General features: G+C 40.5%; 1 protein-coding gene across 1 annotated transcript in view; it reads right to left on the bottom strand.

Annotated features, from left to right (window-relative positions):
• Positions 1-15388, bottom strand: part of Ap3b1 (adaptor related protein complex 3 subunit beta 1) — a 202242-nt gene that overhangs the window by 86785 nt on the left and 100069 nt on the right. Inside the window, exons 15-17 of the mRNA XM_051172495.1 lie at positions 10838-11014; positions 1395-1581; positions 323-453 (exon numbers count right to left, since the gene is read on the bottom strand). Coding sequence (XP_051028452.1) covers positions 323-453; positions 1395-1581; positions 10838-11014 — 495 coding nt within the window. The remainder of the gene's footprint in view (positions 1-322; positions 454-1394; positions 1582-10837; positions 11015-15388) is intronic.

The raw sequence follows: 15388 nt of genomic DNA, 5'->3' as shown, positions 1-15388 counted from the left end.
ACAAAGTAGAAAAGCTCAATCCATTGAAACTAAATACCTTAGAAATTGAATCTGCACAGCTACAAATGCAACCGCACAAATGTGGCTGGCACTGACGCAGAGAATTCAATTCTCTATTTCCTTGAAGCAAAGAACAGTTCACGTACAGCGGCAAGGAAAACCACAATATTTAGTTCCTCTAAGGCAAGGTATATCTAACGCATTACATTCAAAACAAGAGAATAGTGTTCAGTTTTCAGCCCACAGGCTTTTATATAAAAAGGTAGTTACCTCAGAAGCTCTCATTGCTAGAACAAAAGTAATCTGAGAAAGGTCAACTTACTGACTCTATTACTTCTACATTGCGAACTGATGGGTCAGGCGCCACCTCTGGCCAATTAGATAATTCCAGGTACCCGGACGCTTTAATGTTGAGAGTATGAGATAAGGTGCCAAGCTGGAAATGATCCCTATCTATTAAAAATAGAGGAAAATAGAAAATAAACAATATGAGCTGTATATAACAGATAACAATCATAATCAGAGCTCAAGGTAATTGGCATATTACCACAAATGTCAAGGAATAAATATAAACCAGGAAGCTCTTCATAGGTCAGAAAACTGATTTCAGCCCATAGATTACAATAATCTCCCCCATAACGGTCAATAAAAAAGCTAATCAGTCGGTGTGTTTAGAGGTGTTGCTCTGAAATGTAGCTTCTCTAAAAATTACTTTACTGTGAATATTAGGAATGACAGCGCAGTTAAACAATCCATATACATGCTGTGGCACAAACACATTCAGAATTTCAATAGTTTTTGTACCAAACTGAATTGCATTTACCATTTTACAACAATTAAATAAGAAACAATGTGAAAGCCAAGCTATATAACCATGTGATTCCAACTATAATAGCTACTTGTTAACTAATAAGATATTTAATTAGTCCCTTAAAAAAAAAAAAGCTGGGGAAAAGAACACAAGCTCCTTCTCTGAAAAATGAACTTGAATATTAAAGATGTTTGTATGAAATAATTTCTCCTAGAGATGCAGACATTAATGTATATGGATATTTAATTACTAACTTACTACTAAGATGTCAGGAAATAAAAGTATTTAAAGCAGAAATAAAGCCTGTGTCTACAAGAACACAACAGCTATTTTATCTACTGTTCAGTTAAACTGCCTAATGAAAATAAAAACTACAGGACCTGAAATTATTTAGGAGAACAAGGTCTGCAGAAAGACAAACTTTAACAAACATAAAGCTTGCCCGGGGCAGATGAACAGGTGCAAGCACACTGTTCTCATGTATCGACATGGAGGCTGGGTATGCTTCTCAGAGATAAATTCCAACAGGGCACACTGATACATTTTTAGATAGCGTGTTTTGCAGTTCTGCGTCAGATGATACCTTTAAAGGGAGACTCTAGCAGTGGTGCAGGCTTCTGTGCAAGGAAGATTTTTTTGGCATATTTACTTAAAGCTCCACTCTTCTCGTTCGGAACAATAAGCTGTCTAATAAATCTTGTGCGGTCTCTGATGTCGTAGTTTTGATCATATTTGCCGAGATTTAATATGTACTGGGTAAGCAATTTTGTCTGTTAAAAAAAAAAAAAAAAGAACAAGTTGAAAATACGGTTATTTATGATTATTGATAACTCTGGATAAACATATTTAAAGACGTAATAAAAATGAATGGTTATGTCAAACAAATGTCGTTCCATGGGGAATATGCATTTCTAACGTGGCAAATGGAATTCTGAAGCCAACGCACATGTCCTCTTCTGTGCTGGGGAGGTGAACGCTGAGCATCAAGATGCAGCCATGTGCTAGATTATTAAACTGCTGAAGTGGAAAGAAAGGCATCATTAAAAAAATAATCATATATGGCAAACCCGCTGAAGGGTCTACGTGAGAATAATGAATGTGGAAATACAACTAAAAACATGGCACTCAAAATTTAATCGGAAAAATATGCAGGACATCAAAACATCAGAGAGTATTAGGGGCTGGCAAACTGCTTCTCCTGAGGTGTGCTTTATGAAGAGATACTGTCCCTGGCATAGGCAGTGTCTGCACTCTGACTGCACTCAGTTACTTTACCCTGAATTATGACCCATTAAAGCAGACACATGAATCACTGAACTGGATTACTGCAAATTATTTGCAGTGCATTTAGCTGTTACTTTTTCATAAAAGCAAGCTGCTGATGCCCTCTAAAAACTAGGATAAAAGAGTTCTTCCATTTTCCCGCCATGCTGCTTATAGCCTCTAGTAATATTGGTCATTTATTTATTTACGTAAGCTTTTACACCATAATCGGGCTTGCTAAGTCAACTTCTGAACGCACTGCATTAATGTATATTGAGATGATTTTAATAAACCAAAATTGGAATGTAACAAAATAGGTTTGTATTTTGAACTACAGTGTTTTTAAATGAAAAAGCAATTTTAATTTAGAAGGTTACATGTGCACAATTGTAAATATAAGCTAAATAGAATTCACACACACACAAAAATAACCAAGGACTATTACTATTAGAACATTTTATACACACATTAGAAACAGATAGAAATAGAATCAATCAGCAGGGAGAAGCAAACACAACGCTAGAACACCACATCAGGACTCAGCCGAGGGGACTGACCAGGGAAGGAAGTAGGCTTCTTTTGGAAGCAAGGTATTTAAAAGCATTAGCACAGGTTTGTCGAAGAAGGATTATAAAATGCTTGTAGACCTTTCCTGAACCCGACTACCAACAACTGCTATCCATGTTGCTTCGTCTATAAGTAAAGAAAAGGCTTATGATTACTGTTTAAAAGAATGACAATTAGGCCGGGCACACTGGGCCATGCCTGTAATCCCAGCACTCAGGGACACAGAGGTGGAACTCTGTGGGTTCGAGGCCAGCTTGGTCTACGAAGGGAGGCCAGGTCAGCCAAGTCTACACAGAGAAACCCTGTCTTGAAAACCAAACAAACCAAACCAAACCAAACAAACAAAAGAGAATGACAATTAGCCAATATGTGACAGATGAGAAATGTAACTCAACACCAGGCTGCATAGGTAGGGTAGAGAACACTGAAGTCAATGCCCGGGTGGGAGAGCTGTGAGCTCAGGTAACCATTACTCGCCTCAGGACTGAGTGAAAACTCACAACTAGTGAATGCTGAAGTCCACCTGAGCTCTGAGAATGAGAATCTGCACCTCAAGGTGACCAAAGCAATGAAGTCTACGAATGCAACTTGTTGAGGAAGCAGTCATACATTTTGCTTATAAACATCTTAACTCCCAAACTAAATCTTGCAAAATTTAAGTTCTAAAATATATTAAACACTATTTAGATGGAAAATAATGAAAAATATATACTTGTGGCTATAAAAGTATTGATAAGCTTATAGAACAATTCTATTGAAATATATTTTCAAAATAAAATTCCTCATAACATAAAAAGTATATTTGGATGCAACGATGCATTGAAATAAGTAGATTAATTATTCACCACACACTATAGTAATCAGGTTTTTTTTGTTTTTTGTTTTTTGGTTTTTTTTTTTTTTTTTTTTTTTTTTTTTTTTTTTGCTGTTTGCTGTTAACAGCACTGGCATTTAGAAACAAAAGCATTTCTCTAAATAATATATTTTTAAAATAGTCCATTTCAAGTCTTGTATTTTTCAAAATTCAACTTTATTATTAGAAATTATGAAACTGTTGTCAGTTTCAATATATTCTCTATCATAAAACCTGTATATATGTGTGCTGTATGGACATATACATATTTTGTGTGTGTGTGTATGCGCATATGTGTACCTGAGATCAGCTTGGGTGCCTTCCTCTGTTGCATTCATCTTATGTTTTGAGAAAGGGCCTCTCACTGAACACGGAGGCCATGGGTTGTGTCAACTGACTGGACAAAGAGCACCGGGGATTTAGCTGTGTCCGTCCCTCCCTCCCACCAGCACTGGGGTTCTAGATGTATGGGCCACTGCACTTATCTCAGAGCACTGAATAGTGCTCTTGCAGAAACTAAGATTCAAAGTGGAGGTAAATAAATCTACTTGTGTGCTATTGTAACATAACCATTAAGGACATTGCTTCATTAAAAATTAAAACTGGACATATCCTAAGGGGTGGGACACTAAGGCACTCATCATGAATTAGATCTGTCTAGGGCAACTTTAAAGAGGAGGCAGCATTTCAGCAGAGTGGCACTTCAACATCACTGAGGGTTCAGTTGAAACATTAAATAACAGTGCTTTATATTTTATTTAAAAATTATATAAGAAAATGGGATATATGTATTCTAACAGAAATACTCAGTACCCTCTGCTCTAATTTATTAAATTTTGATTTTAGTTTAATTTTCCTGTTTAGATTTAAGAAACCATTACTGTTACCAACTAATGGCTAAGGCTATCAAACACTATTTATATCAATTATATGCTCCTCATAGTGACTGGTACACAGGAAAAGGGAATCTGAAGGAAAATATTTTAAAAATTAAGAAATTTATTATTTAAAACACCTTTCTAAGAGATGAGCACCATATCCTTACCTGAATATTTTAACAAGTAATAAAGTAGCAAATATGTATTGAGACAATGGTGCTCTTCTCAGACAATTACAAAGCTATGCCCTGAGAAAGGTGCTATTTAGGCTACTCCATAGCTGTGGGGCAGAGCGCACTTACACAGACAGACACATGGCAGCACCAAGCACTGGTGGAACCACCACTGTACACGGCCTGTTAACGGCCAAAATGGCATTATACAATGCATGAATACGGCTTAACAGTCACTACAAAATAATAAAGGACATGTAAAAGTCATAAGCCTAAGACACCACTACTACAAGGAATGCAAAACATATGTAGAACTTAACATTCTGGTTAACATCAGTTATTTTTAAACATAAGAAATTGATACATATATTTGGAAACTGCATAGATTTTTTTTTTTCTTTTTTGGTTGGTTGGTTGGTTTTTCAAGACAAGATTTCTTTGTGTAGCCTTGGCTGTCCTGGACTCAATTTGTAGACCAGGCTGGCCTCAAACTCACAGAGATCTGCCTGTCTCTGCCTCCCAAGTGCTACATAGAATTCTTAACCTACCCTAGAGGCAAATCTAAACAATACTACTATTCTGTACTTTCATGACCAAAAAGTTCTTTGCTGTGACTTAATTGAGCTTTAAATTCAGGAATAACCACTCTCCTGTCAACTTGAAAGGTTGTCTATAAAATCTCCATTTTGTATTTTGCTGAATCAGGGAGTACCAGGGATTGAGCCTAGGATCTCAGGCGTGCCAGACAGGACAGAGAGAGGACAGAGAGGGGGGAGAGAAGGGGGCAGGGGGAGAGCGCAAACAGAGCAGTGATGTCACTGCACAGCACTAAACCTTTTGTCAAATGAGAACAAAGGGCAAAGTGAGGAGATTTCTGAAAAGGTCCAAATCAGGAAACTTGCTCTTAACTTTAGGAGGAGTCCTCAAGATATCAGTATGATTTACCTAGTTTCCCACTGGAAATCAAAATGCACCCAGGGAGCAAAAAGTGCTCACTTTCTAAGTAGTAGAGAAGTGAAACTTGAGTATCTCACAGAAATAAAAAAGTAGATGAACCACATCTGTACATATCACTATTTCTAAGACAAGACATGAAAGGCTGCAAAACTGTAATAAAGTAGAATGCACCTTTCAGAACTACAAGGCAATATGATTTGACTAATGCATACTCATATAATGAAAATGTCTTTACTGCATGGAACACAGCAACAGTACAGTGGTGGTCACCAAGGAGGAAGAAGGAAAATGCAAACAGAAGAGCTTCAAGCTTCAGCCCTACCATGCTGTCTATGTGTAGCAGGTGCTGACAGGACTGGGTCCTACTGATGGACAGATCGTGCACTTTTCCAGCTATGTTATTTTCTGTGAGTTTACAACTTGCCATAATTATTTGTCACTTTGTCACTCAGTTAGACATCATTTTCAAACATGGGTTCTTCCTTCTACAAACTAACTTACCTTCATTGTTTGGGATTAAGGCATGTACCACCATGCCTGGCCCTAAGCTTTTCTTTATCTGAAATGTGCTCTATACCAGGCTGTCCTTGAACTCAGATCTGCTTGCCTCTGTCTCCTGGATTAAAGGCATGTCCGTATTCCAGCCAAATCACACAGACCTAGGTCTTTGGATGTGATCTCTTGCCAAAGCAGGCAAGGAATTAAAATTCCTCTACAAGACAGTATTCCAAATTTCTTTAAGTACCCTTTATTCACTTTTAATTGCTATTAACCATTTTAACCAAACCCATGCTGAGTCTTCATGCCTTGTCTCAAGAACTCTAGACATCAGCAACTATAGCAAGCACAAAGTCTTTAGCTTTCCACACACATTGACACCATTTCCTTAAGAACACCCCAACACTGTTGTCCACTGGGTATTTTTATCTAACTCTGTTCTCCACTAACTAACAAAAGAAGGATTACACCAACTTTTTTGTAACAGAAAAAGCCCAAATATGTGGGTTTCTTCCTGAAATGAGTGATTATTGGTAGCTGAACTATTTCCCTTACTATGAAGTCATTTCCCCTAAGAAAAATCTAGCAGTTGACTAGAAATGTGAACCCTGGGCTCAAATGAAAACGAGGAAGCACCATGGGCTGAGCCTGTAAGCCAGGATGGTCTCACCTCACCCCCACAACCCCACAGAGGAGGTTGTCAGCTCTGTTCCACTGCTTGTTTTGAAAATGTGTATTTGCTCTAATTCAGATGCCATGGTCCAGAGAAATTCAGGGACAATGTGACTTTTGTGTATGATTTCTTCTGCAAGAAATAGTGGGTGAAAGCAGAAAAATGGACCCAGCAAACATGCACCTCAGACATCTACCTCAGATGCTGACATCTGCATGCTGTGAGCCTCGCTCCTCATGCATCTTCCCTCCTGAGTCCAGGCGACTCTCATTACCGACATCTAACCAAAGAGCAGAGCCATCAGTGCATGCTTCCTCACGCAGCCTCGGCTTCATTTCAGAGTCTGTACTCATGATGATTTCTAGGTATTTCTTAAGAACTATTACATAGAAAACTGTGGGTTTGTTTTTATTAGGTCCTCACTTAAGAAACACATAGCTTTTTGAGCACTGTGATTTGAGCCCCATCTCCCCAGGAATTCCCATGCTAGGTGTGGTGTGCCTTTGTTTAGCAGGATGATTTTTAAGAATACAAACACTGCATAATAAAAAGGCGAAGTTACTTTATGTCCTGGTCCAACCACTGAGGAAAGTGTCAGACACGGGTATTGACCCATGAGAAAGCATGCAGTGTATTAGTAATGTCCTGTTCACACTGTGCATGCTCCAACTGCTGACACCGCATGGTTCTAGGGTAGTCATCACACACAGCAGATTAGAAACTGCTGCCTCGCCCCCCCCAAAAAGGTGCCAAGGGAGAGGAAGAGGATGAGAGAAAATATAATCACAACACACTGCCTATATGTATGAAATTCCTAGAGAAGAAAGAAATAAAAAAACCAATTTCCCAAGGATTCTAAGAACAAGCTTCATCTGAAAGAGCTGGGATCAGGCTGTGACGTGATTGTAAAAAATTAAAATTAAAAAACTAGAAATGGAATATAAAGATTTTTCTCCAATCCTGAAAAAATGAATAAAAATTTCAAGTCATATTGTAGCAGATTAAAAAACATAAAGGAGCTTTAAACCATACAATGTCAGATTTTAAAATGTCACATGAAGCAGATTATATACTACCTCACTGGTAGAATCCCTGGGTTCGGTCCTTAGAGAGAGAGAGAGAGAGAGAGAGAGAGAGAGAGAGAGAGAGAGAGAGAGAGAGAGGAGAGAGAGGAGAGGAGAGAGAGAGAGAGAGAGAGAGAGAGAGAGAGAGAGAGAGAGACACACACACACACACACACACACACACACACACACACACACACACACACACACACAAAAATACACACACACCTCAAAGTAAATGGTAAATGACCTGGACCAGTAGGTTGTTCTTCAGAGAGGACCAGGAGATCAGAAAATAAAGAGGACAGAAGACAGAGAAGATTAAAAAAAAAAAAAAAACCAGCCAGGTCCTGAAGGTCTTGCACATGGTATGTCTTATACCAAGCAAGATTAGGAAGTATAGCGTTTTATATACTGATTGCAGAGGAAGAATGGGGCAGCTGGCAGTAGTCTAACCAAGCAGTGTTGCACAAAGGGAACACAGGGCATCTCAAGAGCATCAGAGACTGAGCACACAGCAGCCTTGGAACTGATAACTTTCTAGGAGGAAAAGCCAAGTTCTTAGAAACAGAAACCTTAGCTCCTTCCAGGCGCTGGCTCCAGCCCTAGACTGGTCTTGCCAGTTCACTCCTGGGCAGAGACAGCAAACTGAAGCTCCCTTTGTCTTTTCATCAGGGCCTCCAAGAAAGCCTTGGGTCAGCCTGCCTCCCCACAGGAAGGATGCTCATTTTCCAAATGTTGTATTTTCAGTACTAGATTACTTTTAAATTTCCAAGACAGGGCCTCACCTTGTAGCCCTGGTTGGACTGGGACTCACTATGTGGATGAGCATATCCTCAAACTCAGAGAATCCACCTGCCTCTGCCGCTGCACTGCAGTGCCCATCCAGTTTTATAAACTCTATTTGATTTTTAAAATAATTTATATTTCTCTCCAAAGATTTCTTATCTTTTCACTCATTATGAGAATGCTCCCCTTTTTAATCACTGATCAAATTTCTAACATTGCTTCAAAATGCTTACCTGCAAACCCTAACCTGTGACAGAATAGCTTGGGTTTCTATTGGTTTTCCCTCTTGAAAATTTGTTATACATTCCCAATCATCTTTTTTTTTTTAACTGGAGGTGTGTGTGTGTGTGTGTGTGTGTGTGTGTGTGTGTGTGTGTGTGTGTGTGTGTGTTCCTGTGAGGATGAACAAGCCTGTGCTTGTAGAGTTTGGAGGTCAATCAAGGCACTACTCCTCAGGAGCCATCCGCTTTACTTTTGTTTGTCCTCAGAAATTTCCATTTATTTTTGCTTGCTGGTTTGTTTGTTTATTCATTCATTCAGAGAAAGAAGGAGAGGAGCGGAGGGGACAGAGGAGGCTGGGAAAGGGAGAGGAGAGGAGAGGAGAGCAGAAGAAAAGAGAAGAAAGGAAGAGAAGAAGCAGAGAGACAGCAAGTGTGAGCCAGGGTGACACTGATGTGGAGGTAGATAGCACCTTGAGTTCTTGGCGCTCTCTTTCCAAATACAGGCTGTCAGACTTGGTGGCAAGACTCAAACCCTGGAGCCACCTCACCTCCACACACACACCTCTCGTCTTTTTGAAGTGAGGTCTCACTCACCTGGAACTCACCAATTCAATTAGGCTAGGCTGAATGAACAGGTAGCCCTGGATCTACTGTCTTGACTCCTCAGTGTTGGGGCTGCAAGCACAGACTGACACACCAGTCTTTTTCATTTTTATTTTTAAATGAGTTCTGGCTATCAAAATCAGGTGCTCAAGCTTGTACAGCAAGAACTTGACTGGTTCGCAGCATTTCCCTAGCAGCAAGTATAAACATGCTGAAGAAGTAAAATTTATTACTCAACTACTCTCTTTGCACACAGATAAATAGTAAATCTCACACACACACACACACACACACACACACACACACACACACACACATAGAACTTACACATTCTCTAGAAGAACATGATTCAATGAAAACTCTGGAGGGCTCCAATGAGTTATCAAGATCCCGGGGAATCAGGTCTACAGTCTGAAGACTGTACTACCGAGGACTACAGGTCAAAATCTGAGGACTTCGTGGAAAGCTGGCTCTAAACACTGGCTGCTCTTACCTACTCCATTGTGAAGATGGCTGAACTAAACACACGTAGAAATATTCTTATATTTCAGCCAAAACAATCACTTCAGTCTCTGGGTTATGAACCACATAACTAAAAATTACTGTCAAGATGATGGTGTATAAAACTACTTGTTAGTGCTAATTTTCACTCAGTAATTTTCCCAACCTTTTCTTTAAAAAAAAAGAAAAAAAGAATAAGAAAAAGGAGGGAGTAATACTGGAAACAGGATACAAATCCACAGGATACAACGTCTATTTTTATATCATTTAAAACTAATGAACTATATGAAATATTAAAATTATTTTAAAAATCATTGCATTTTGACTATGAGTAATAATATATACAGGAGTCACCTGGAAGCCTCATGCTAGAACACAGCAGCGTACTTTAGAAACGGTGTCCCAAGCTGTCATGAAGAAGATTTAGCTCAAAGAAAAACAAGAGCATACCCAAAGCTGCCCCCAAAGTCACTGAGTAAAAAGACCCTGAACACAGTTTAGAATTTCCAAATGGAGGACTCTATCCAGGTACTGGCTACTTGCCACTATGAAGAAAAGGGCATGGTGATAACATGACGGTAATAATAATGAACAGCTTATGTGTAAGTCAGCAGATGTTGGTTAGAAGGACCCGCCCTCACGAACTACAACTGTCAAAGGCCCAACCTCCTCAGATCATAGTATACACCTCTACAAATTCCGAAATTCCCTGAGCAGTTTCACGGTTGTGCCCTGTTCTCTCCTCTCAGACCTTCTGACCCCTCACGACCACTGTACCTCAGCTGCTCTACCACAGTTCTTCTTTTGTCTGTCTTTTCTACTACTAAATCAGAATGGCTTCCTTTTACATTCCTGCCATCCACCGTAGGATGCAACGCAAACAGGGCCCAGGGTAGCTGAGCACAGGGTGACTCACGGGAAGGCCTCAGGGGCTGGGCTGGATTAAGGAATACGCCTGTCAGACAGAATAAGGCTCAGTTTCTTACCTGTTTGGAATTGGTTAAGTACAACTTTGCTCCAAGATTTAAAATCTGCAGTTTCACCAGATCATCTTCACTAGTAAAACTTTTAGCCATTTTCCTCAAAACATCAGGGGCAATTTTAGGAACTCGTTCACAGTTTTCTCCAATTAGCCAAAGAATGCTTGCTCTAGCCACAGGAACCTAGTGTGAGAAGCAGATCACATTATTAGAAATGGGATGGTCACACACTGCTCAACATCAGACAGGAAAGCTCAGGACCGCGAAGGTGTTGTGGATTTGCTCATTCACTGAACGTCTACATCTAGGGGCGGCTCCAGTTACCCAGTACTGACACAAAGGTCATCTCAGTCAAGCTGATTTCGGGGCTAACAGTGCTGGCTGCTCTTACGACGGGACCTGGGTCTGAGCCCCAGCACCGGCACACGGCAGCTCACACCCATATCTAACTCCAGTCCCTGGGGATTGGATGCCACTTCTGGCCTCCACAGGCACCAAGTACACGTAAGCTCATAGACACACATGCAAGTAAAATGTCCCACAACACATTACATAAATAAAAAATTTTAAATGGGTTTCAAAGAAATGCCCTGGAAAGAATTAGACAGGTAAGAACTACTTGTCTGGACTCTAGGTCCCTTTGGAGTCCACCAAATTCCAGACCAAATCTGGGTGGCTGCAGCCTTTGCTTGTTCTTGTCACTGCTTCATGCTGCTGCGACAGAAGTGGGCTACACCGTACTTTAGTATTATAATTTTTAAAAATAAAGTACACTTCAATATAATTTGTTTTCCTAAAAACTGCTGCCTTGCTACAAATTGGAAACCTTCCATCAGAACCATTAAGGCCAACATTTTAGAGTATGCAAATTAGTTTTATTACTATCTGCTTATTTGTATCCTCCCCTATTCCAAAAGGAATTTGAGAGGGCATGTAAATTAGTTCCTGTGAACATTTTCACCTAGCATAGAAAACATGCTTTTCATACTAAGTGAGAAAGCTGATGGCTGCCATAAGTGGTAGCCTGACAAGAACAGACAACATGCCTTTCATCAAGTCCCTTCACAAGGCCTCAAAGTGTCACTGCTTCCTGCAGAACATCACAGATGGTCACAGTGTGACTTCAAAGGAAGAAGGCAAGAATGAGAATCTTTCCATGGCTACAATTTTATCACAATATCAGCCATGTCAAATTCCTTTAAAATATTTGTTTCCTAATAATGATATAATATAAAAATATATGTCTAAACTGAGTCAGCAAAATTGGAGGTCATCAAAAATAGTGGCAAATATGAAGTACATATTTTGTAACATTGTAACAGCATCAACTTTAATTCATGCTTAAACTGAACTTAGTGACTGAGAGGAAATCAGTCTACTTATGCAATATAAAAGGGCCTAAGGGCTATGTCAAATCTATTCATGCAGCATGATAAAACTAATATCCTTACTGTACACTGATTTCTGGAAAGAAAGAGGTTATTTCCAATGTTCCAAAGGTTACACTGCATTAAGACCTTACTCCCAATCTATTACTTTAAATTGAGCTAAAGAATAGTAATTGAGTGGAGCATTAAGTTCCCAGCCTGGAGCAATTCAAGTGGCTTTCCATAATGAGAGGTACTCCAAATGAAAATATATAGGCAACTCAGAGCTCAGTTATGCTAGATTTGTTTTTCTTAAATATTTTATTATATACTGAAACTCTAGGAATCAGAATTCTGCAACATAAGATAATTTATTGTCCAATTTTAAGTAATTTTCTTTTGGCAACATACTTAAAATTCTCTTTTGCAATGAAAAATACAACCACAAAATGGAGGTGTTGAAACTTTTCAGACACATGGGTATATTAAGATTAAAACAACAGTATTTTAATACTCCAAGCATTCATAGTAACATTTGAAAGAATTAAAAATCAGTGCCAACAATGAGAAAAGTCAAGATGGTAGAGTAAGAGGGTTAACATTTGGAATTTTCTAGAACTGAGTTTACAAACTTCCAAGCCACCATTTTTAAAATGTAGAAACTTATTTATAAAAAGAATTAATAAAAATATTATAGCAAACTAGCAAACTCTTGGTAACAGTATCTTATCAAAAGTTTCAGAAGCCAGGCAATGGAAACTCGTGCCTACAGCCCCAGCACCTGGCAGACAGCAAGCAGGCAGGAATCCCAGCCAGCCTGGGCTACATGAGAGTGTCTCAAAGACCAAAACCAACAATAAAGCCTTAAAACTAACAAGGCCAATATTTTTATGCATTTGGGTGGAATAAGATCTTCGAATTCGATCCTTTTTTTTTTTTCTCTCTCTCTCTCTCTCACAACTAAAACTGGGGAAAACAAAACACAAAAAGACACTAACCAAAAAAACCAAAACAAAAAACCAGTTCTCTTGTTCCCCAGCTTTATTCACTTACATAATGAACAGAATAGAGAACTAATAATATTCTCTCTCTCCCTCTCCCTCCGCCCCGCCCCACACATACACACACACGTACACACACACACGTACACATACACACCTACACAGTCCTCTGCTTTTCAATATTCTCAAAGACAAACTGGACAGTAAATGACTGTGCACTATTCTTTACTCTAAATGCCCTGAGCAAGCAGTTAAGTGCACTTTTCAAGCCTTCTAAGAAAAGGTAGCTGCCACTGCCATTTTAGCCCATTAACTTGCCTGCAAAAACAAATGATTTCTCCGCCCACCACCAGCGTTATAAAGAGACATCTAGAAAGATTTTGCAGATCACTCTATAAGCAGTTCAATTTAAAAGCTATTGTGTTTCAACAACAGCCCACTGCACTGGGCAACAGTCTGAAGTAAATCCTGCAAAATCATCAATTTTATTTAAATTTGTCAAAGGCAGAATCAGTAGACATCTAAACAAGCTGCAAACTAACAGCAAGTCGGATCCCAATCGTCTGTATCTGGGCTCAACATGCACTGAAATTTAGATCTGAATGGTATTACAGTGTCAGGGTGCAGGCAGACGGGACTGTGAAACGACAGCATGCAGTGAGGCCTCCAGGCCAATGTGCAGGATGTGCGACTTCAGAATTATCAGCTGCCCTTCCGGAGTAACATCCCATGGGTTCTTTTATGACACCTGTCCTAGGAAACATTATGCAGAACCCCACCAGAGCAATCCTCACAGGTGGTATAGTTTAGCATAGTATAGTCTAGAGCAACTTTACTGGAAAACCAGGACTCGCTACAAATAAAGGACACACCAAAGGACAACCTGGTCACAAACAGGACACACAAGGTGACTGCTACAGCCATTACCTCTTCAATCTGGATGAGCTCAAAAAGCAGGACAACGTAAACATTAGTCTTCATATTTTCAACTATGCTACTCCCTAAATAAGCAACGGGATCAGTCTTAATGACAAAATCTATCAATGCTCTCTCCTTTTAAATCTGCACATCTAACATCCAAAGGGTCTCCATCTACAATTTGTCACAACTAGCTAACTGCTCAGCTAGACGTTCCCAAAAACAATATGCCACCGGCTCCACCATTAATTCCACTGGAAATGTAAGGACACTGGGGCAGCAACAGGGGCAAAGAGTTGTCCACATGTCACGGCTCATCAGTAGTGGTGGCAGCACTGGCGGTGTGAAGCTGAACCTCCAAATCCCCTTGGACCACTGGGAAGAGACAAAGGAAGGTGGAGACCTAGAAAGGGGCTCTCTAAGCCCACACGATCACACGCCACTCTCTAAGCCCACACGATCACACGCCACTCTCTAAGCCCACACGATCACACGCCACTCTCTAAGCCCACACGATCACACGCCACTCTCTAAGCCCACACGGATCACACGCCACTCTCTAAGCCCACACGATCACACGCCACTCTCTAAGCCCACACGATCACACGCCACTCTCTAAGCCCACACGGATCACACGCCACTCTCTAAGCCCACACGGATCACACGCCACTCTCTAAGCCCACACGATCACACGCCACTCTCTAAGCCCACACGATCACACGCCACTCTCTAAGCCCACACGGATCACACGCCACTCTCTAAGCCCACACGATCACACGCCACTCTCTAAGCCCACACGATCACACGCCACTCTCTAAGCCCACACGATCACACGCCACTCTCTAAGCCCACACGATCACACGCCACTCTCTAAGCCCACACGATCACACGCCACTCTCTAAGCCCACACGATCACACGCCACTCTCTAAGCCCACACGATCACACGCCACTCTCTAAGCCCACACGGATCACACGCCACTCTCTAAGCCCACACGATCACACGCCACTCTCTAAGCCCACACGATCACACGCCACTCTCTAAGCCCACACGATCACACGCCACTCTCTAAGCTCACACGATCACACGCCACTCTCTAAGCCCACACGGATCACACGCCACTCTCTAAGCCCACACGGATCACACACCACTCTCTAAGCCCACATGGATCACATGCTGTGGTTGGAGGTAACTAACTTTACTTCCATGGGTCTCATTTTCTCCAATCAAGATCCACACCTCTGTGCCCTGATCTGCTTCCACAACACAATG

The sequence above is a fragment of the Acomys russatus genome, chromosome 30, assembly GCF_903995435.1.
Source record: "Acomys russatus chromosome 30, mAcoRus1.1, whole genome shotgun sequence".
In the NCBI taxonomy this organism is placed as follows: domain Eukaryota; kingdom Metazoa; phylum Chordata; class Mammalia; order Rodentia; family Muridae; genus Acomys; species Acomys russatus.
This window is presented reverse-complemented; position numbering and strand designations above follow the sequence as displayed.